The 24,721-nt window shown below is 39.8% G+C and overlaps 2 protein-coding genes across 2 annotated transcripts; both read right to left on the reverse strand.

Annotated features, from left to right (window-relative positions):
* Positions 1-7,743: 7,743 nt before the first annotated feature.
* Positions 7,744-14,719, reverse strand: rabggtb (Rab geranylgeranyltransferase subunit beta). The gene is made up of 9 exons (XM_041949401.1): positions 14,647-14,719; positions 14,186-14,293; positions 12,911-13,108; positions 12,266-12,371; positions 11,976-12,028; positions 11,747-11,857; positions 11,325-11,450; positions 9,882-10,031; positions 7,744-9,503 (listed from the first exon to the last, which is right to left on the reverse strand). The coding sequence occupies exons 1-9, from the start codon at positions 14,647-14,649 to the stop codon at positions 9,363-9,365; spliced, it is 996 nt and encodes a 331-aa protein (XP_041805335.1). The 5' UTR covers positions 14,650-14,719; the 3' UTR covers positions 7,744-9,362.
* Positions 14,720-15,192: 473 nt separating this feature from the next.
* Positions 15,193-22,256, reverse strand: acadm (acyl-CoA dehydrogenase medium chain). Its single transcript, XM_041948725.1, has 12 exons — positions 22,164-22,256; positions 21,418-21,523; positions 20,600-20,697; positions 20,323-20,392; positions 20,022-20,122; positions 19,161-19,241; positions 18,540-18,670; positions 18,285-18,393; positions 17,274-17,414; positions 16,942-17,037; positions 16,525-16,773; positions 15,193-16,441 (listed from the first exon to the last, which is right to left on the reverse strand). Exons 1-12 carry the CDS (start codon positions 22,176-22,178, stop codon positions 16,370-16,372), a joined length of 1,269 nt encoding a protein of 422 aa, XP_041804659.1. The 5' UTR covers positions 22,179-22,256; the 3' UTR covers positions 15,193-16,369.
* Positions 22,257-24,721: the final 2,465 nt, after the last annotated feature.

The raw sequence follows: 24,721 nt of genomic DNA on the forward strand, positions 1-24,721 counted from the left end.
CTAAGCTCCTTCTATATACTGCACGCTGCAGTACATCTACTATAACTTATACTGAATATTTACTGATGCAAATATGCAAACAGCAAGAAATTGTCCTAAATTCACAGAGAAAACGATGAAAATCAAATTATCCACAAATTATTTGACTTTGTCTGTTTTCAGTCTTGTGTAACTAACTTCTTCAAAAGCTTTTAATAAACTATTTAAAATGTAGTAGTAACGTAATAGTCACTTTCTGGAACAGGTATAGTCTCACTGTGACCTGATTAAAGTGTAACTCAAGCAGCACTTTCACACAAGTGGAGCATTTCAGGCTACAACTCTGTGCAGAGGATGCACTCGAACATCAATTGCCTCCAGCTACAGACACAGCAGATAAGCTCCTGTCCCATGTTCCTCTCTGCTTCCAAGACGGCTTACCAGCATGAATCACTTTGACTCAGTTTGACAGATTTGTCTCTCCCGCCACAGAAAAGAAGCACAAATTGAAATCTAATTACCACGTGTCCTTTTGCGCGCTGTGTTATTCTGTTAATGTGTGTCATGGTTCATCTTAAAACACAAGATTAATTTATATTCGTGTTTAAAGTAGAGCTATGACTGAATGAATAACCTGAGGGGGTTAAAATCTGGTGTTCCCCGTTTATCTGCCCCTCAGCAGATTTAAGGTCATTTTATGATGTCTTTTTGAACGTTTAGTAAAACAAACCTCTGATAAATGACACTATCACCATGTGTTGTGTGTGTCAGTGCAACTTTTGTGCCTTTCTGCCTCCCAGTGATTATTACAGGATGTTGATGTGAGAGAAAGAAGTGTCACATAATCAGGAACCATTATATGATGCTGAAGCTTCCTACTTAAAGTGTCCTTCCTGATTATACAATATTTGTTGCTTGCAATGTTCAGGTTTGAAAAATGTTTCACCACTGCTATGCTGTTTTACTCATTATCATTTGATTATGAATTAATTATGTTTCTTGCGTCTTATAGCTCCATATGGGCTGAGCACCTGTATGTGTATGTATATGTTATATACAGAAACATCATCTGTTGTTTCCTATTCATTTAGTAGCTGTTGCACGCTGCCGGTTGCCATGGAAATCTAGATGTGATATGTTACGATCAACTTTTAAACCAACATGAAAATGTCTGAATAGTCTTTGAAGTGAAAAGAGAAAAAATTCTGTGTCACCGAGTGACTCCGTCTGCCACTGAAGATCATGTGACATGACTCAAAGCTCCAGAACAGCTACTAAAAGGACGTCAGCTGGTCAGAACATTTCTTCATATTTCTGCATGAACTCTATCTCTAAACAGAGCTGATAAATTCAGTAAAACACAAAAAAAACTCACATCCCGGCTGGAAATTCTTTCATGGTGCCCTTGAGCAGGTCAGTTAACCCCCCCTGCTGCATAAGAGGAGCTGAGAGGAGATTTTATGAATACTGTGCTTCCTCTGTGAGTAAATATTCTTCCCTTTAAAGCTCCTGAGGGCCCAGAAGGGACAGAATAAGTTAAGTTCTGGGAGGAAGGATGCAGGCTTTTAGAGACATCTGCAGCCGTAAAACAATGCAGCACAATCTGCAAGCAGAAGAGTCGGGTGTGCTGGGAAAAAATTAAGAAGATAATGAAAATCATCACTTTCATGACATTTGAATTTGAACAGTGATGCATTCACTTACTGACATACATACTGAAGTGAAGTTGAACGGTGATGCATTCACTGACTTACTGAATTTGAAGTCGTGATTTCTACCTCTAATTAAATGGTCAGTCAATATTATGTTCCCAACTTGTTTCTGCTGCCCCCAAGTGGCCAAAAAAAGGTCAATGCTTAAAAATACATTAAAGAAATTACACATTTCATTTCATTTTCAAATACATTCAGAATTAGCACTGGTGTTAACATATGAGAGTCAGTGTCATGCTTGCCTGAAGTAAGCGGTGTCAACATGTGCTGGCCAAGTGGTTTTCAACTGGTTTCTCCTGAAAAAAAAAAACATAGATAAGTCAGGAGTAAAAGCTTGATTTTTCTTCTTTATTAAGGTTTTCATCATTCATCTTGATGAAAACACTCATAAATCTGCTGGTAGGAGAATCAGGCAGGAAGCACCATTCATTATTCTCTTCTCATCACTGATTGGTTGAATTTGGTTCATAACTCCTCCACAGCTCCAAGCTCAACAGTGATTTTTTCCTGATGTTAGTTACACCAAATATCTCTCAACACTTAACATAGAAATCTTCCCAGTGTCACACAATGATTCCTAGACTCACTTTTGCTCTCAGCAACAATAAGCTAATAGATTTACAGCAAGAGCTGAGAGCATCAGTGTTTTTATCCAGCTACATTTATAGGCTACTGTCATTTGAAATATTACTCGGATTTGAAACATCTTTTTTAGCTGCATTTTGCAAGCAAGCCATGACTCTAATGTGCTGCTGTTGGCTGAAAAATACATGATGTTTAAATCCTTCCTAAAGCTTTAGATTTATATATTGAATGTATGTGCTGCACAGCTCCTTGTGTTCCAAAAAATAAACTAAAATCAATCTTTATATGTCAAATACATCATTATTCAGATACAGTGTGCAGTGAAATGCTATAGTGCCACAGAAAGTATTTATAAAGGATTCAGAATGGGCCCCGGGCCTGTGGTAATGCATCCAGGTGTATCATAAACTACTTCAGAGGAATAGTTGAGGTTTTTGGGAAATACTTTTATTCGCTTTCTTGGCGAGAGTGAGCTGAGAAGATTGATACCACTCTTACACTTGTGCACTAAATCTGAAGCCAGGAGCCTGTTAGCTTAGCTTCTATACCATGGTCTGGGTAAATACTCGATTCTGATTGGCTGCAGGGTGAGTTGTGAAATTGTCTGCTCACAGTTCTAAATCAACGCACTTCCTGCATGAAATTAGTAACCATAGCAACAGGGATGTAGTCAAAACTTGCATTTGCAACTCTGTTAACAAGCTAGCACCTAATTACAGCGAGAGACTTCAGCATTTCTGTTAGCCGTTTGGAGAATATGCCAACGCTGGTGAGTGTGTGCAGCAAAAGAAAGCCACACAGTAAACAATAACGTCAAGGTGGCGACTAACACACAGTCTGCAGGAAGTACACGGCCCCTCTGAACATACTGATGCTCTGTATCACATCAGCAATCAGCATCTCACATCACATCTGCTGTTCAGCTCCAGGCAGTAGACGTGTCCTGGCATTTGTTTGTGAAAATCAGACACTGATTTGCAGTGACATGGTTGGATAGCTCGCTAGTCTAACTGTTTAGCATACAGTAAAATTATATTTACTGTTCTAGATATCAGTCAGCCCCCCAGGTGTTACTATAGAAAATATTTTGAATGCAAACAGCATTAAAATATAAATTAATGCTCTTAATTTCTTTTGTCTGGCAAGTGACCATGGCACAAACGGGATAATGCCCTTCGAGGTGTCCATTGTCAGGAATGAATGGACTCGGTGGTTCAGGCCAATCTGTCTTCCAGCAGTTGTAAAAGTCACTAATTTACATCTCATTTGTTTAAAAAAAACAAAGTGAACATGAAAGCAGCACATTTTGGTTGTTGCAGCTTCACAGTTGCAACAAGACTGAAATCTGAATCACTGAGCTTTAGAAGAGCCGCTCGGTGGATTTTGCTACCTTTGAACAGAGCCAGGCTAGATGTTTGCCCCTGTTTTCAGTCTTTGTGCTAAGCTATGCTAAGCTAACCAGCTGCTAGCAGTATTGATTGGTTCTCAGAGATCTGTTTATTTTTAGGGCTGTATGGGGGTTTTGTTTTTCTTCCGCTAGACTGTGTCTGAGCCTTCGTTTTGTTGGAGCTCATTTAGTTGTGAGATTCTAGATGTGCTGTTTTCCCACTTTTACCCAAGCACTGTCTATCTACATTTTTTTCCCATCATTATTTTTATTGAGTTTTAAAGCATTTTCACGTACAAACATGAAAAAAAAGACCAAAAAACAAAAAAAGATTACAACAACAATAACCCCAAACCAAAGGGTTCTCTGTTTTATACTGTGTGATTAAACACAAATATATAATTCATCCATAATAAGGATGTGGAGTATCAAAACAAGAAAAAGAGAAAGGAGAAAGTAAAAAAGAGTATTATTTTAGGACATCGCAAAGGACACTGCAGAGGACTACCAGTAACTACGCCTCTTCCTCCATCTCACTCCCCATACCACTCAAATCCACATTCTCCATGTATTCAATAAAAGGTCCCCAAATGTTTTGAAATAGTGACCGTTTCCCTTTTATAATGTAAGTAATCTTCTCCATAGGTAAAGTTGTAGATATTTCTTTAATCCAGTTGATGAATTTTGGTTTACTTGTACTTCTCCATGAGGTTGCTATAACTCTTTTTGCGAGAAGGAGACATAAATCCAGGGCAGTAATTATTTTTCTAGAAATATGATGTCTATCAGGATATAAACCAATTAGGGTCAAGGACTAATTGTATCCCTAAAATTCCATTTAAAGCTTGTTTAATCTACCACCAGAACTGTTGGACTTTACTGCATTCCCAAACACAGTGAAAAAATGTCCCCTTCTCCTCTCCGCACCTGATACACAAGTCTGGGATATCATTATTGTACTGTCTATCTACATTTACACCTGCATGTGTCACAGGTGTGTCAGAGGGGAGCCGAACAACCCCACCAACAACCACTGCTCTGTCCACAGAAACTGCAGGAACCTGATGGGCAAAAAGCATCACAGTGACATGAGGTAAATAATGAATTCAGAGAGAACAAACTTTGTCCAGACTAAAGTCCATGTCAGGGTGTTGAGCTCTAAAATCAGACCTTGCCAGACCTGCTGGGGGCAAATAACAACAAGTTGTCTCGCCATGTCCCTGATAAGAACCACAAAATGGGTGAAAAGTTTCACAGGAATCTCATGTGTAGAGGATTTCCATTTCCCACCAAACTCATGAGTCATCTCTGCATTCACATACAACACTGCTGTGGTTTAATTAAACCTTTATTAAGTGATTGTCTGCTGCGCCTGTGGTTCGGCAGCATTTGGCTGCAGCCCCTGTGGCCTGGACTAATCCCCAGTATTTTGTGCTGAGAGATAACAAGAGGGTGACAGGACTGAGAAAAGGAGAGGGAGGAAAAATGGGTTGCGGCTTTCCCAGCGAACAAACAAGACTGAGAGGTGAAAGCTGCGATCCGTCCATCTGTCTTTCTGCTTCTTGTTCTCTCGCCGCTTTCCTCGCTCTCTGCCTCTATCTCTCAGTCACACTTTCCTTTTTTCCTCTCTCTCGCACCTTCTGTCTTTCTCTTCATCTCTCTCTTCCTCACTAATGAGAGCCGGTGGGGTTTCTCAGTAGCCTAACAACCAGCATGTTTGTCTCTGCCCAGACACCGGGGGCCCACAGCTTACTGCTCCCCCATCGACTAAGTAAATAGACAAATAAATACAAAACTCGCAGGCCTGCCAGTATATTTTTGCAGGTCCGCGCTGCACTGAGAAAATCACATAATGAAAAATGCATGCAGCAGGAACAGAGGCAGGGCCAGAGGGTTGGCCAAGGGTGGCACGAACCCACTCCCTCGAATCTGATTAGCCCCTTGTCCCCCCCCACAGAGTCAGAAGGTGATAGGTAGTTGGCTTGTTAGTATCATGGATGGATTGCTGAATGGGTTTACCAGGTATTAGGCCAGGGGCTCCTGTATCGAGTGATTTTTTTTCCAGTGATTTGTTGGAAAGTAATTCAAACGAGTGTGGAGAGACACAAAATGACCACAAAGAGGCACAACACAATCACAACAACGAGAAAGGGATGCAAAATGATCACAAATAGTTGCAAAACAGTAACAAAGAGGCACAAAAAGACGACAAAGATACAAAACAAACACAAAGAGATGCAGAATGACAGCAAAAGTTGCACAAAGATTAATTCCTATCCAAGATTAGTTCTGATCAGAGTTTAGCTAAATTCAGTTTAAACTGATTAAATCCAGATTTAAAAGTAAGCAGGGCAGCGTTGCACAGTTATCTCCATTTAGTAAATCCAGAATGCAAATTGAAATTAAATGAAGTTTAATCAATATGGAGATGCATGCTTACCAAGTTACAGTGTTGGTTAGCCCACAACAAAACAACAACATGAAAAATAACCACAAAGAGACACAAAATGACCACAAACACGTGAAAAATGACCACAAAGAGACACGAAATGACCACAAACACATGAAAAATAACCACAAAGAGACACAAAATGACCACAAACACTTGAAAAAAAAAACACAAAGACACACAACCCAACTACAAAAACATGTAAAAAAAAATAAAATACCACAGAGATACAAAACAACGACAAAGAGATGTGGTGCAACCACAAAGAGACACAAAATGACTACAATAAGATGTAAAAATACTACAAACAGCTGAAAATGACCACAGAGATGCAAAACAACTACAAAAAGATTCAAAGTGACTACAAAGGCTTAAAAAATGACCACAAAGAGAGAAAAAACACAAAGTCGCCCCTGAGCAGGAATCCAGAAGCTGCATCAGAATATTAAAAAGAAATGCGTCTCTCACTATTATGATGCAGTAATTAGTGCATGGAGATAATAATGTTCCACACAGTTAGTGTTATCACTCGATCATTTGTCTGACATTTTATGAAAGCCATTGTTAGAAATTGTTCCAGGTGAAGTGTCATTTTCTTATCAGGCTGTACGTTGCAGGGGGAGTCTTTATCTTTATTACATGGAGGAAAACAGGTAGGAGAGAATTACCTGCCTCCAATTATGCAGGCGGAGTAAATCAATCTTTACGCTGCTCCATTATTACAATCTGCCACTGCTGTGAAGCGTAATTTCTCATACAGTATGAGTTGTGGCATTTCTGGGGTGCCAGCGTTATTACCAGAGCCTCCCTGGAATTAATGAGTATGGATGTGACGTGCATGAGAAAAGTACAGGTTGCAGGTAACTCACAGTTCCTGTAGAGCTTCACCATCAAGTTCCATCTTGCTGCATGTGTTTTTATTTCAGACACTTAAACCCACAATTAAATTTTTCATAACAGGATATCGTTTGCTCAAACATACACGCATTTTGAATGGTAAGACTGCCACCTAGTGGCATCTACTCCAGCCAGCCAGAGGCAAATTTAATTGGATTTTACTGAAAGAATGCCTGCAATGGATTATAGTTTTGTATCTGTATGCACAAGTATAATACACACATGTATCACTCAGTGATGAGTTTTACACCTAATTAATAAAGATTCACATTTAAGCCTTAATAACCTGATTGCATTTTTAGCTCAGCCAATGTTAATGATCTTCATGTCTGTCCTGGTCGTCTAGGATACAAACTGTCATCACACACTGCTCAAGTTTTTATCCTGCTTTTGTCCTTCTCAAAGGATTTGACACACAAGCTGGTTTTATTTTGGTCCTGGCGGTCACGCTTCTATTCAACACATTCACTATCACACCAGAAACACACACAAAACAAGCCAATAAATCATGTAAGTTCACGTTTTTACAAAAACACATGCAGCAGACAGACAGTTGGATCCACTGTGTTAACCAGCTGGGCCGCTGTAGAAAACAAGATTAATTCTGGATCTCAGTGGGATCTGGTGAGTGACAGCTCACCAACAGTGAGACGTGGACACCAGCTTCTGTAAAATACATCCCAGTGTTTGAAAGATTCTGCTCTGAAACAACTGCAGTGCAAAAACAAACTGAATCGCAGTTGAAGGGAAACATTTATTGCCAACCATAATAACAAATAAGTTACATTAGTATATACACACATACAGTTGTGCAACAGTAAGCAGCTGTTTGGGTTAGAGCTGCTCCCACAACACAAAGATGACACCTTGTAGTTTAACAAGTTGTTCAGGACTCAGCAACGGGTCCGAGTTGCTTTTAAGATCTAACACATCCTTAAGCAGCACGATTCCTTGAGAACTGCGATTTAAACCCTACGACCACAACATCAGCTTTTGCTTAACTAATGACTTTGCATTAATTTTGCATAACATTGTCAGTTAATACATTTATCAGTTATCAGTCACTTTAATTGGGTACAGCCGACAGATTAAACATATGACTCATTTACGTCCTGGAACACTGGACAGTTCTCAAACAGATTAAATGTGTTTTCAGTGAAAGCACAAGCGTGCAGCAACATAAAGATCAGCTATTCCTTAAAGAAAAAAAAAATGTTTTAACCAAATTAGTAGAAAACAAAAAAAGATGCTTGAAAATCATAAAAACACAAGAGGAGAAAAGATTTTCTGTCTTTATGCAGTGTGTCTGCCCACAGCCACATAACAAAGCTGGACTGAGGAACATGGATTTGAACAAACAGTGCAGCTGAGACTGTGGAGAAGACATTAAATATACTTGGTAAGAGACAACTGCCATGTGTTTGACCTCTGGCTGTCTCCAGTCACACACATAACGCTGCCCCGTCCTCCATTTCCTGCTGAAAACACTGCGCGTCTGGACTGTAAACTGATGTTATCTGACTGGAGTGACAGATAAAACAAGCTTCGTCCTGCATTGCATCTCCAGTTGTGAGGCTTATTAGAACAGTGTCGGTACGACTGCTCGAGTGTAAACAGGATGAGAATAGTTTGCCCTTCACAAAATGTGCAAGTTTTATTTGAAACAGTCGGTGCATGAAAACGGTTGCTACCCTCCAACGAATACTGAAAAACAAAGAAATGTGGTGTCTTTAAGCCAGATGACTGACAGTCACAGAGCAAACTTGATCATGCACGTCTGTTCTGTTTCAAGCTCAAATGCACAAATCTGTCAAGTCACACGCACATGAAAAAGCAGAGCCGATCAGTTCCTCGGTCCAACAATTAAGAACGGTAATACCTTCCTCGGCTGGTTGACAACTAAAATGGTGATGAGAGCAAGAAAGAGTCAAGAAACCGACTTCTCAGACAAACTAAAACAACGAGCAAGTCCAAAAATGAAGGAATGTTGTTTGATGATTTCTGGGTTTTAGCAGCAACGATTACACCTCAAAATATCTGCTTCCCGAGCCGGCCTCCTGCAGTAAAACCAACACAAGTGACTTGATAAAATAATGAGTGGTTGAGGGTTTAAAGACAGAACGGCTCAGAGGAATCGAGTCAGAACTGAGTGACTGTATTTGTCCTTAGTGAGTGGAGACCAAAACCTGCCTCTAAAATGTGTGTGTAGACTTGAGCTAACACTAAGACGTGTGGTGGTCCTCTGTCTGCTCCCAGCATCCAGCCGTGGTAGTCAGGGTGTGGCTGAAAGGTGTTCGGCAGGGCAGCTGTGTGAGTGTGTGAGTGTGTGTGGTGGGATGTTGGTGTCAGAGGGCTAGCTGAGGAGGTCGGGCTGTACGTCCACCCTCTGAAGGACGTCCTCAGGCATGCACAGAACCGGATTCACCGGCTTGATCTGTTCGTCTCCGAGGAGGGACAGACCTGCAACTCCGAACAGAGTGTGGAAAGGATCCACCTGCAGAGACAGACGGTAAATGAGAATCAGAGAGACGCTCCACTAACAACTGAAATTGCAATGACACGCTGTAACAGAGAAGACATCAGGATCAGGTAATTTGGCTCAAACGGTGGGCGATGTGGGCTGAAAGACAGGTGTTCTCTCTCTCCTTGATAAGCTCATAAACCTGCACAGACAAGGATCCACTCACACACAGAGTCTATTATTTGCATCTAACACTGGTGAGAGTTTATAAAGTCTATATAAAACCAGGAATGATGAAGGCAAAAACAGTAAAAGCATAATTCAAGCCGATGTAAAAATAAATCTGTGATCTATTTTTTTCCTTTGGTTTTCTGCTGAAGAACTTGTTTCTGTTAGCTGTCGACGGCTCACCATGTCTCCTGGTCTATCAGCAAAACCTCCGGTCTCCTCGTCTTGACAGGCCAGAATAAACGTTCGCAGCTTGGCCTTGTCGATCCAGTGGATCCTGCCGATGATTTTCAGCGACGCCAAAACCCACCACGAGTAGCACACATCTGGAAGCTGCATGAGACAAAGAGAAGCAGAGCTGGGTCAGTGAAGGAACTACAGCTAATTAAAGTCTTGCCTTCAATAGCGTTTGCAGTATCTTCAACTAAATTAGGATTCTTAAGATGTTTTTTGGGTTCGGGTGTTCTGAAGTAGCATATTACGTGACATGACTGAGCAACATTTGAGTGTAAAGATTTTATAAATGCAGCTGCAAGAACAATATTTTTCCACTCACATCTTCAAATGTTTGATTAGAAAGAGAATTTAGTCGTATTATAACTACTCTAATAATCTATTAACTTCCCCTGCTGCTTCAGTTGTCTCTGCTTCCCACACCAGTAGGTTTTATGTTTTCCAGTTTCAGGTGTGGTATTGACTGGTTACTGAAGTTTTGTGAAGTGAGTGTGTTTGTGCTTGTGGGTAGTGATAGTCTTGGAGGGAGAAGCCAAAACAAAACAGAACATTGGTTACTAACCATAACTCCAAATTCTATGAGTACAGGCGAAGCCCTTTCAGCCCCTAAGGGCCTAATTCCAAAAAAGTTGGGACGCTGTGTAAAACATAAATAAAAACAGAATGCTAGCATTTGCAAACAAACTGTGTTCACTGACAACATTTTTCTGAAGCGTTCCTTAGCTATGTAGTAAACTCCTCTATACAATCCTGTGTTCACAAAGTGGTGAGCCTTGCTCCATCCTTGCTGTGAACCACTGAGCCTGTCCAGGATGCTCCTTTCATATCCAGTCATGATACTATCACCTGTTACCAATCAACCTGTTTACCTGTGGAATGTTCCAAACAGGTGTTTTTGGAGCATTTGACAACTTTCCCAGTCTTTTGTTGCTCCTATCCCAACTTGTTTGAAACATTTTGCTGCATCAAATTCAGAATAAGCAGATATTTACAAAAATTAATGAAGCTGTTGAGGTCAAACATTAAATATATTGTCTTTGTGCTGTTTTCGGTTGAATTTATGTCAAAAAGAATTAGTAGGTTATCACGTTCTGTTAAATGTTTTACACAGTGTCCAAACTTTTTCGTCTTCAGTGCTGTGTGAGGGCTGCACCCATACTCAAGGAATCTGAGGTACGGTACACAAATAACGTTTGTGCCTATTCATTTTGAAGAGCAACAGCCAATGAGGAAAACTCCAACACTTGACCAACCAAAAGTGTAACTTCACCATTCAGGTACTCAGCCAGTCACAGATAACCGCGGTTGCAGTTCTGGACCTGCTATTGTGGTCCAGCCAACAATGACCAGATGGCATTTGATTTCCCCGTTAAGCATCTGAAAAGCACAAACCTTCTCCGGCCGCCCATTGAGGCCTCCGGACGGCAGCTGCCTCTCGCAGAGCCACCAGCCCAGCAGGTCAGCATTCACCTGGTGCAGCTGACCGGTGAGCGACAGGAAGCCAGTGCAGCAGTAAATCTGAGAGACAGAAGGGAAGACCTGAGAGATTTTATCTAAGAAGGATTTTAACACGCCACTGCTCAAGAGGGGTGTAAATGTGATACCAGCCACCTTCCAGAGTGAGAACATTTCACCCCGTTCATTTTGGGGGTTGACCACCTCTCAGCTATGAGTCAGACTTCCTCCCATGAGACCAGCCTGCAGCCTAACATGTGTGATATGTGAATAATACTTGAACTTTCTGAAAACTTTTGTGTGGGGAACTAGCAACAAGAAACTCCCACAGCAATTGTCTTAAACATCAGTGGACTCACCTGACCAGCATGAGACTCTGAACCAGGTCTGCAGCCAAAACCTCCGTCAAAGTTCATACAGGACAAGACGAACTCTACAGCTTTGTCAACATTTATTGTGTCCATCTTGCCCTTGAAAGGAGCAGAGGACAGAGAGTCATCTTCAAATATTATTATATCAATCATATAGTGTTATAGTGTTGAGTAAAGACACATGTTTTAGAAGAACTGTACATCATTATATACATACCAGTAATGCAAGTGTAGCTACTGCACAGAAGGAAAATCTTGTGTCTATTTCTCCTGTAAAGACAAACAACCATAATTATAATAACACAACATTATGCCATTCTAATATTATATTTCATATTTTACATAGCATTTAAATAAATGAGAACTGGTCCACTTTTTATTGGGATTTCAGCTGTAAGCCCTCGATGACAACACGTATTCAAGTTTGTACAATATTTTTACAAGTATATTTCAAAAGTAGTGCATACAAATGTTTCTTGAGACAACATAAATCTCAATCTTGCTCACCCCATTTGTCCCCTGCAAATGAGCCGTCTTCCTGCTGTAGCCCTTTGATGTATTCCACCACTTTGTCCACATCAATCGCATCCACGTTGTCATACAAGCTCAGGATCTGAGGACGTGATTTTTTAAAAAGATGAGTGACTAAATAAAAATGTTAGAAAGCCAGTAAAGACAAAACACAAGGGTTGCAGAGAAATCAAGCTAATTCACAAAGCTGATGCTAACAGACAAATTGAGAATTTTGCTGGGAGTTAATAAAAATATCACTTTAATCACAAAGATCTCTCACAAGTGAAAATCTTATTAAAAACCATGGACAAGAAGGCTGCTCAAGAGAGTGAGGTATACAGCGTTAGCTAGTGGAATTGCAAGAAAATTACAGTAAACGAGACTCCAAGAAAACATATAAATAAAAATCAATGAGGTCCACATTTATTTTGTATCAGTTAAGATACATTTATATTTTTGCTCTCTATATTTTCTGCCTGTTTGACAACTCATCAAACTCAAACGACAGCAAAGCATTGTCTTTCTTGTTGGCAACAACGTCAAGCTCTCGCAGCATAAAAGTTGTTCATATTCTTTGACATAAAAGTGAGAAAAAAGAACACGTCTGTAAAATTTCATTTTGGTTGTCTCAGGACTCACCTGGACGGCGCTGAGGGTGTAGAGCAGGTGGGGGTCGTGTCCGATGCTGGCGCTGATGCCTCCACACTCGTGCTGACAGGCTTTGATGAAGTCTATGATCTCCTGCCGGTTCATCCGGGGCAGCTGGCCCATCAGGTCCATCACTGTCAGCCCCCAGTAGATACCACTCATCCTCAGGTACTCTGACAGCGTGTATTCCTGGAAAACACACAAACAAGACATGAAGGAACCGGAGAGAGCGGGACCTGTTCACCGGACAGCCCATAGAAAAAGTTTTTTTCTCTTGTTTATTAATTTAAAGGACAAATATGTGTACAATATAGATTTATATGCAGAATGAAAATGAATGCAGGAAATAGTACAGCAGGAGCTTTAATAATAAATGTAAATTATATAACCACAGATATTTAAAGTTTGAACCAGTTACTGTTCACACAAATAGAAATAAATTAATAGTACTTGTAAAGTTTGCTGACTGGAGAAAAGGAGCTACTGTTTGACTATTTACATGTACAAAATTGGAATTATACCATTAATATAATGAGACTAATTAGGTAACCTCTGCCATCGTTCTTCTCCCGAAAGCAGATGTAGTCATGAGAAACTGTAGTAATTACTAATGCATAAAGGCATTTTCAAATACATGTTAGCACATCTTTTGCAAGAAAAAATGACAAAATCTATGAATTACTTTGGAAGTTTTTGTTTTGTAGCGATTTGTTGGAAAAGAGACATGCTTTGTCCAACAAATGTTAGAGATGTTGCAGTAAAATATATCATACATGAACAAGAAGAAGTGAGCATTGTTTTGTTTTAGACTGGTGTACTGAGGTCGACATGAACATTTAAAAGTCTCCACTCTTCTGGTTTCAGTTTTTCCACTAGACTTTGGCACCTGGCTGCAGGAAATTGCTCCAAGGCAGCAACAACAGCACAGACGGGTGCTGAAGCTCATCACTAAAGTTGTTAGACAGTGCTGAGGTCAGGGGTCAGGGGTCAGGGCTGTGTGGAGGAAGGGCAAGTTCCTCAAACCAAAGTAGGAAAACCTTTTCTTTATGTACTTAAATGGCTTTTTGCAAGGGAGCATTGTCATAGAAACAGAAAAGGGTCTTCAACAAACTGCTGCCACAACGTTAGAAGCACCTTTTGGTCTAAATATCATTGTACGCTGCAGTGTTAAGTTTTCTCTCCCAGCTCAAACAATGGCAACAGCCCTAAAGTACACGAAAGTAAGTGGACAGAGGTGTCCACGGTTGAAAAAAAGCCTTTACTCACATAGTCGTCCTTTTTGGAGCCGTAGGCAGCGATGTAGTCAGCATGTTTGTCCAGCAGCAGTGTGTTAGGGGCGTCAGGCTTAATGATGACATCTTTCACTTGGGTACCCTGACATTGAACACAACAAAATATTCAAAACATGCCACAAAATCTGAATGACCTTGTTTCAATGTGATAACAGCCGAACCTCCGCCCTCTCGCTATCAAACCTGAGACTGAGTTAACTCATTTTGTAGCTAAATGGTCGAATATGAAAGTAGGAAATGAGTTGTAGACGGGTTGAGCTATCAACCAGCTAACGTTACATGCTAACGCTGATGCTAGCTACGTTGCCGCTTTCACAGATGTAAGGCTAAATTTAGACGGTATTGAACCACACGGACAATTCCATTGACTTCTTCTATAATGTTGTCTTAAACTCCACTGACTACATATAACATTTACAACGTGGCGCCGGTTACCATTCCGAAATTTTTCGCATGATCTTGCTTCTTCTTCTTCTTCTTCTTCTTCTTCTTCTTCTTCTGATGAAGATGAATTTGCGGCAGACTGGGCGCAGCAGAGGCGTTTTGCTGCCCTCCATAGGACGCTTGAAAAAAAAACATTAAATCTTTACGTAGCGTCCAGTGCGATGGAGAAAATGAATTTCTGTTGTTTCACCGGGTTTCACGCTGAACATTAATTTCAATGACATTTCTGACAACTCTGCTTGCATTAAGCTACTCTCTGTGTGACAGTTGATGTTTGATAAGGCTTTCTTCTTCTTCTGTTTTTTTCCGGTGGTTGTTTCTAATTACGCACATTATCACCACCTTCTGCTTCGGAGTGAACGACAGACTAAATCAACTTTTTAACATGTAAAGTTAGTTTAGCACTTCCCTTGTAAACATACACTGATTTGGTTCACTGTATAATGCTCAAAGTTGACTCTAACATTCCAGATATTAATGGACTGAATGTATGTCTGTGTGTCCACAGAAAAAAACAAAACAAAAGACCATGATCAGTTCCAGATTGGATGGAATAATTTAATAAATGGATGATATACAGACAAGTTTGAGTGCTGTCATGAGTGTGATCACTGTGTTGCAGTGACAGCTGAACCAGAGCCTACATATCACACCACACACTCTGCAGACATTGTTCATGGTTAAGTGTAAAGCTGATGCCTCTCTATCTTTGATCTTGGCTAGTAATGCAGAACTGACGGCAATATAGATCCTTAAAAACTGCCTAATCAGACAGAAAAACATTTTCAGTCAACATGCATTTTAACAGCTGTTAAACAAATCATTAGACACACATTCTATGTTTCTAACACATTCTGGTGAGAAATTGATTTGTACAGACCAAAAGCTAAATTGCCTCTACGGTATTTATCTTTGCACTGAATCCACAAAGTCTGAGGAATTATTTTTTGAAGTTTGATTTTGTTGAACTGGCAGTGAAGATCAACAGGGATACTCAAACACTATAAGTGTGTCACAGTTGGTAGGATGTCAGAGGCAAAATACGGCATGAAAGTAAGTTTCTGAGAATCATCATCTTTGATTTTACTGCCAATCAGAACGGAGAATGAAACCAAATCAACACTTTATTACAGAGTTGCAACACTTGCACAGTGTAAGGCTGAAGGGGAGTCTGAACCTGCTCCTCTTCCCCAAAAAGAGACACTCAAGCCTCACTAAAAGGCTAAATTAATTATGCGTTTTTGGGCTGCCCAAGTCACCTCATTGAGTTAAATATATCCCAGTTTATCCAGGCTAATTGTAAATAAATGCAGTACTTTTCACATCATATCCTGACTGCTTTTATTCACAACCTGCAGAGGCTAGAGCCATGGTCACATGATGTTTCGCCTACATGTGGTGATCCCCATCACCTCAGTGAGTCACAAAATAAGGCCACAGTTCTGAGCTGCATTTGGAAAATCCTTAGAAAAACGGGACAGGTCTTGCTGACGGGTTTTGATGTTTACTGTTTAGAAAGGTGGACTGCTGTGTACCAGTTCAGTGTCTGGAACAGTCTGAAAAATCAAGGCAGGATGATGTGGTGTTGAGGCAAACACAATTTCACTACAAGATCCTGAGTTTAAGAAAGCAGATCTATTTCCAGGCACACATGTTTGTATAGAAAAGTTACAATTAAGTACATTTGAATGAGGACAAGTCAGGAGTGCAGAGTTCATTTCTTGTATCTTCCCAGGTGTTCTCGGGCAATAATGAGTCTTTGGATTTGAGCTGTGCCCTCATAGATCTACAAAGGAAATGAGAGAATTAAAGAAAATCTAATTTAAATACATAAATAACTCTGATAGCAGTGTGCACAACATCACCCACCTGGTAGATCTTGGCGTCCCTCATCAGCTTCTCTACCGGGTATTCGCTGTTGAAGCCGTTGCCTCCAAACACCTGAACGGCGTCAGTGGCCACCTGGTTGGCGATGTCTCCAGCGAAGGCCTTGGCGATGGAGGCGTAGTAGGTGTTTCTGCGGCCCTGGTCCACTTCCCAGGCGGACCGCTGGTACGCCATCCTGGCCAGCTCCACCTTCATCGCCATCTCAGCCAGGAGGAAGGACACAGCCTGGTGCTGTGAATCAGGAGGAGACAGAGGGGCCTGTTGATCCTGCGCTTGTCTTTGTGCTTTTAACACCATACAGCTCAGCAGAAACATAATTCTACTCATAAAGCTTAGAAAGTCTGTGGCGGAACATGTGCTTTTCTGCTGATGACCTATGAAAACATGAAGTGAACAAACCTCAGCGATAACTTTGCCAAAGGTCTTCCTCTCAAGTGCGTAATTGGTGGCTTCATCAAGTGCCCTCTGTGCCAGGCCTGTTGCTCCTGCTGCTACCTGCATTGCATCAATTGCATCAGTAAACATCAGCTTCAGTGACAAATACAAATAACACGGACATTTAAATTACAATTTTTAAAAAGCGGGAAATTATTTGGTTATAGCTGTGAAATAATAGGAACTGGGATATGTAGAGAATTTTTTTAATTTGAAACCTACAAGCTAATAAAGCTGAAACACAAGAGTGTTATTAGAGTTGTTAAGTCCAAAGCAGTTACAGATAGAGGACCTACTGGTGGTCTGGTGTTGTCGAAGGCCCCCATGGCAATTTTGAAGCCAGATCCCTCTGCAATCAGGACGTTCTCCTTCGGTATCCTCACATCCTCAAAGGTGATGCCTCTGGTATCAGAGCACCTCTGGCCCATGTTCATCTCCTAAAAGCACAGAACAAACATAAGGACGTGTTATCTTGTGAAGCTCATGTCACAGTGGCAAATTATTTGACTCGACACCTAAAGCAGATTATGTGATCATCCTGGTTGGACAGCAGATTTTACCTGATTAATTATAATCTAATCCCTTCTCATCATAATTTACACAGCACTTATCTGAAAGTAGAGTTAATTGTGCACTTCACAGGGAGACAAATATTATTTCTCTGAACTCAAAAGACTCATGAGAGGAATGTTCAGCAGGTTTCTGTAAGGCTTTAAGCTCAAAATTATGACTTTTGTGGCTTTTAAAGTTCACTTTCATGCAAATATTATGTACATGAGGAGCAGCTGCTTTCGATGCCTGCCTGTATCACATCTAAATTGCTTTTAGAAATGTAATTGAAAAAATGGAGTTTACGGAAGTCCTTTCAAGCCACATGAACACATACTGTCACTTTGTTTATTTTGTCATGTTTTCATACTAACTTGGTGGTACATTTTCATCTTGATTATTAAATGTTTGCTTATTTCCAGAGGAAGGGATCAACAGAAGACTTAACAGGGTTTTTCATTAACGGTATTAAAAGATTTTTGGGTTACATGAGTGATTGTGTAGGAGACACATCAGATTATGGTGAAAATCAAGTATTTCCTGTTAAAACTGTATAACTGTTAAAGAACATGATGGTTAAAATGAAGCAATTTCCACATTTTGAAGACTTTGTACAAACCCTTTTTGCTTCTTGGTCTACTGGGACTGTAGAAATATTTTTCCAAGTTCCTTTCAGGTTTGAGGTGAATTAATAAATCTCAAACTAAAATTTCAGGTCATGAGTTAGAGGGAAAAAAAGCAATTCAGCCTCATCTTACCTTCCTTCCCAGTTGAATTCCTGGACTGTCAGCATCCAAAATGAAGCCGGTAAAAGCTTTGCTGGCTGGACATTTAGGATCTGGGTTAGTGCGGGCCAGGAGGAAGTACCTAGAAACATTAAAGTTGTTCAAATAACCTTCAGAACAGACAGAGGTTTTTGTGTTCAATAACTTTAAGGACATGTGTATGTGTATGAACCGGCAACTGAGTGTATATTCTTAGTCTGCAGCAAGAGGAGGCAAGTACACACATACCAGTTAGCTTTCCCACCATTGGTGATCCACATCTTCTGCCCGTTAACAACATACTCATCACCCATCTTCACAGCTCTGGTCTTGACGCCGGCCACGTCAGAGCCCGCCCCCGGCTCTGTGACACAGTACGCCTGCAGAAAACACACCACACAGTATTTAACACTGTCTGACCTGATGGGACACAGAGCAGAACCTTTTTTCGTTGCTGATCTGGTGTCAGCGCACAGTAGTAGAATAGTGCTAAGATATGTCAGGGCTGCTGCTCCTCCCTTCACAACGAGCCATTTGTTGCTGTTGTGTTAAAAATAAACTGGGAGTGAGATAATCTGTGCAGTGCAGCACTGTGTGGCCCAAACCTGGTGTACACACACAAAACTCCATGTACACACAAAAGCTGCTCACTAGGCAGAACATAAATTATACTGTTATTATTATTGATAGCTAAAAAAGTTGCCATGCAGCATTTGATAAAACAAACTTAGTCTGGAAATTAAATTGTTCTTTATATTAGAAGTACTGCTGGACTCTTCACCTCTTCAGACTCTTGCTCTTATCTAGGCATCCTGAAAGAAGGCTGTAGTGTTTGAAATCTGTTTCTCTTTTACAAAGTTAAATACTCACACACATAAGAGGCTCCTCTGTCATCCTTCCCAGGTATTTCTTCTTTTGTGCATCACTGCCAGCTAAAATAACAGGCATTTGCTGCATGGGAGAAACAGATACAACATAATTCTAAATGAGCTACGACCCAAAATACCTGCACATTCTGTTAGTACTGACAATAGAAAACTACATCCTAGTAGCAGTTGCGCTCTTAACCCTGAATGCATGACACTGTCTCTAATGAAATAACATTGTGGTATCAAAGGTTCAACATGCTGCCATTTGTGGGCTGTTCGAGTTAATCATCCTCCCTGATTCAATGAAAAGCTAAGATGCTTTTGAACACGACCACCATATCAGCAGCAGCATGCACAGGTTTGATGGAAAACTATGTTTATGGTGGATCCCAAAAATTCAGTTAATTTCTACTGTATAATGTAGCATTTGTGTTTCGGAGGAGTTTAGACTTATATTACTCCTTAGTGAGCAAATGTGTGTTTACTTTAACACGTGTGCCTCCTCTGCTTAAGAGACAGAGGAGGAAAAAAACAGAACAAAAACATTATCCCCTAATTCAAGAAATAGCAAACAATGTAGATTTGAGATATTTACTGCCAACACCCCTATGCAGTTGTAGCAGAAGTCTCTGTGTCGGATAGAGATGAGTATCGTTTTGAATTTATCGATATTTCTACCCATATTAATGTTCCTCACTGACCCGGCACTTAAGTGATATTGTTATTGGGACTTTTGCAGAATTTTCAATTCAGGATCAGGTTTCAGGAGACATCCCTTGCAGTGAATACATCAAAACACTATGTTTTAAAACTTGATGAAGAGCTAATGAATCACTGGCAACACTAATAAATGACAACTTACTCCCAGAGAGTTTGCTTCGATAGCAGTCTGCATTCCTGTGCAGCCATAGGCCAACTCTTCTGTGATGAGGCAGTTGTCAAAGATTGACAAGCCCATTCCACCTGAACACAAAAGGGACAAACATGTATCAGCAAACTTGTGTGGAATAAACCATCTCCACTGACATAATGAAAATAAAACAAATTAACACAGTTAAGACACGGTGCTATTTGAAACAGCAAATTCAATATATACTTAAGGCGTAAGGTTTAAAACATGCCAGGTAATTCTAAAATAGTCAAGGAGCTAGAAAATAACATACCATATTCCTGTGGAATGTGACCGTTCATCAGACCAAGCTCCCATGCTTTCTTGATGATTGGAACAGGATACTGCATAATGACATGGCATTTAAGAGTTACTCAGACATTTAAAAAAAATTCTGAACGCAAATTTCAGGTAATATAACACTTTATTAATCCCTGAGGGTAAATTAACAGTACAGCAGCACAGGGACATGCTGAGTAAGAAAACAAAATCAAGTCATATTTAATCTTGCGTATACACTCACTGCTGCCTAATATTTGGGCTTAACTCACTTCACCACTCCTGTCATAAGAGGGTGCAGCAGGGACGATCTCTTCACGTGCAAACTTCCTCGCCAGCTGTTGGAACTCCTTTTGCTGATCGGTCAGCTCTGTGGGTCAAAGCAGCAAGAAGACCCATGATTAAGCAATTTCAATGTAATGGTGAACAAAATCCACAGCTCCTGTTTTGTAGGGGGCTTCGGCAGTCTTCAAGGTCATATATTACGTAAAATGCACTTTATCATATTCTTGCAACAAAACTATGTGTACCGAGTGTGTCTAGACACACCCAAAATATGATAAAAGACCATCTATTCTCTTTTTTCTTACTCCACCTTTAAGAAAATGTTTTTTCCAAAATCTGGAAAAGTAACATAATGCCAGTAGAGTTATACATGCATTACACAGCAACAACAACCACCTATGTTTTGTTTTGCTGTAGCTGCTAAGATTTTGGCCGCCATCGAGAACCATTACCAGTAAAAACACTGAATTAGGCTTTGTAAATTCACAAAAAATACTGTCACTACTGTACTCTAGTCAAGTTGAATCAGTATTTTCAAAATTTACAATCTAAGTACAAAATTCCCTAAAAGAAAAGACAGTGTGTTAAATACTTTATCTGTATTACTCTGGAGACTTTGTAAAATTTTTTGGTACATAATGAGGAAGGCCCACTTTTTAGTCCGCTGCTAAGGACAGAGGGAGCCCTTACACTGACCACTAACTCTAATTGATGAGTCGTTGCAGCTCTACATGGGAGTGTTGTTTTAAGGCAGATCTGAGAGAATCTGAGCATAAATTTTGTAAGGGTTTTACATCCTACTCACCAAAAGAGTAGCCGGCGGATACTGAAGCGCCACTGTGAGATGCTGCAGCGGCAGCAGCACTGGAGCTCTGCAGCCTGACCCCAGACCGCACACTGGCTCTGAGCACCTGTGCAGGGAGGAATTACCAACAGACAATAAAGGTGTTTTTTTAGTTAGATGAATGGGTGTTTCCAATTTCTCCTCTTTCCAATAGAAACACAAATGAAAATGAATGCAGTCCAGTCCAACACGTCAGAGGGTGAGATACAGATCTTGAAAGCTGGTGTTTTACGACCAAAGCTATTAGGATATTAAACCGAGAGCACAGGTTCAGTCAGTGCACATTAGTTATTGACCTGCGTCGAGAGCACAGGTCCTTATTTTCAGATAAGCGCCATATTTTGTTGTTTGACCTTATGGGATTCCCAAAGCTAACGTTAGCTCATTGGTTTACTGAGTGTCAGATAATTTGCGTTAGCTCTATGACTCGAATGTAAGCTAATAGTAACACATGAGATGCACAAACTTGAGCTAATCGCCACTGTACAGTGTAGATAGCGTGAACATTATGATAAAGCATCTTTAAAAGTGTCAAATGCTTGCTAATGTTAGCCAGTCACATAACTAGCATAGCTTCACTTGCTTGACTACACAGAGGAAAATGTAGGTCAGGACGTCAACGAGCTACCGTGAGTAACGGTAACAAAATATATTATATGAAATAAATGCTGGTGGATTTACGTTTGTGCCAATGTATAGCCACTTACCTTGTTGAACAGCATTGTTACAACACTGGTGAATGGATACGACGCATAAACAGTCTCGACCACTACCTTTGCCCTACATATTAATATGCGCCATCTCAGCCAATCACAGCAGCGGGATTGATCACGTGTCAAAGCTTGGCATCCGGAAAACGACTTTTGCCCCAGTTTGTTACCTAACCTAACCTCTAAAGTGCATGTATATGCAACACTACTACAGAGTCTGCTGGCAACGCCGCTGTTCATACATCTGAATTATTTCTACAAGGAGTCACTTTATGCATATAATTAAAAATGTACGTAGGTATCACAAAGGCTGTAATGTTGTCAATGACAATCCGTTTTCAGTTAGACTATCAATAATTCAAGATTCAAGAGTCTTTATTGTCATTGAGCATGTCAATGAAATTTTCATTGCAACCCCCATGTTAGGAACAGATAGTAAGAAAGATAAGAAGATTAGAAAGAATAAAATTAAGATAACTACAATAAAATAAAATAAACCAACATGCAATAAAAATATTCGTAAAGCAATTAAAAATATACCAGAATGAAAATATACTAAGGCAATAAAATATACTAAACAATAAACAATAAAATATGGAAGTGAAATGTGCAAATAGAATAAAATATACAAGCAGAATAAAATATACACAGTGAAATGTACCAACAGAATAAAATATACCAGTGGACAATAAAATATGCCAATGAAAATGAAATGTGCCAGTATACTAAAATGTATATAATTTAGTTAAGTAGGATTATAGCACATCAATCTACAATGGTTTGTTTTTGTGAGTAAAAGTAGAAGCAAAGTTTAAATTTAACATCGCAATTAATCTTACAAAATTAAGTCAGGTAAATGTACTTAAAGTATCAACAGTATAAGTTCCTATTTAGTGTCTTGTGATTATTACAAATTATATTACTGAATTTTTATTATCATTAATGATTATTATTGCTGATTTTAACTACTGTATATACATTACTGGGTAGTTTAACCTCTAACAATGCATTATCATTATATTTTATAGAGCTGCAACAGCTAATTCATTAGACAACTGAATAACTATGCAGTGATAACATACCTTTAAGATCAAAAGGATGCAGACTATAGAATCACTTGTAGATTCAGTAGATACAACAATTGGAACCATATTCAGATTCATTGCCCAGTAGCCTCAGTATTTTGGTGCATAAAGGTCACAAAAATGTAACAAAATATTAAAAAAAGAAACAAGTACTGGAAGCTACCAAATTTAGATAAAAATAAGAAATATTTAAAACATGTGTTTAAAAATGAAAAGGGTTGCACAGTGTTTAGAACAGATGTAATGTGGTCCTAGGCCTGCTTGATGTGGCCAGCAGTAAAGAAAGAAACTGTTCTTGTGATCTGAGGTTTTGGTCTTGACGGACGGCAGTCTCATGTCTGAAAGGAGTGTGACAAAAAGTTTATTTCTGGGGTCAGACAGACGGACAGACAGACAGGTACATAAGTAAATAGAAGTTCAAGTGGGGAAAAAAAGTAACTACTCAATCAGAAACAGCAGATATCCTGCTTTGTTTTTGGGGTGTTGTTGTTGTCACTACAAGTGTCCATGATTTCAGATATAAATATTCTGATGTATGTTTACATTCACAAGCTAACGTACTTCATGTGAGTCAGTCTCCCACTTGAGCCGCCTCAGTTAAAGTCTTGACAGTGCTAGGCTAGTAGACAGTGATTAAGTTATGTACACGTGGTTTGTACCGCTCTGCCATTAATTGTTGTTGTTGTGCTAAAATCAACACCATTTGATTTGACACATTTAGAATCACGGATGACGTTAGCTGGTGCAGTAATGTGGCAAGTTAACCAGCTAACTTATCCACTCGGATAGTATTTTGCAAGCTGTAGTATAAGCGAGCAAGCAAGTCGAGGTTAGCCAGCTAGCTGTAGGTTAGCCAAGCTGAAAGGATCTGCCGTGGTTTGTTACGTAACGAGCGCTGATAAAGTCATTTGCTAACGGCAAGTTAGCCAGTTTACCAACCAACGTGTCGACATCCACTCAAGAAAGCATTTTGCCACGTTAACTACGTAGTCATTCGTCTGCGGTAACAAGCAAGTTAACATTAGCCAGCTAAAACCACAATATCACAATATATTTCAGATGCTTTGTATGGCGACGTCACATCCTGTACATTTTCCCTGAAAACCGCCCCAAATCAGTGAACATGTCGTTCTATTTTTAGAGCGCACCATTATGACTTTTGACATTGCTCTAAGAACATATATCTAATGTAATTAAACAATATATTGATAATGGTGATTTTTTAAAATAATAATAAAAAGATAACGGAAAAACCCAATTCCTCTTTCCAGTTACTTTACACCCGACAGTTCAAAGGTTCACTGTGATACCCACGTATGGAAACTTGGGGTATGAATACAACATAATTAAATGTATTGAGGAATACCTGAAATATGAAATGATACATTTTCATGTCAAAATTTTGCAAGTAACTAACCCACTGGTTAAGAATTTCTTTTTGTATTTGCATTGTACTGCATCCAACCTGTG

Source organism: Chelmon rostratus, chromosome 12 (assembly GCF_017976325.1).
Source record: "Chelmon rostratus isolate fCheRos1 chromosome 12, fCheRos1.pri, whole genome shotgun sequence".
Lineage (NCBI taxonomy): Eukaryota > Metazoa > Chordata > Actinopteri > Chaetodontiformes > Chaetodontidae > Chelmon > Chelmon rostratus.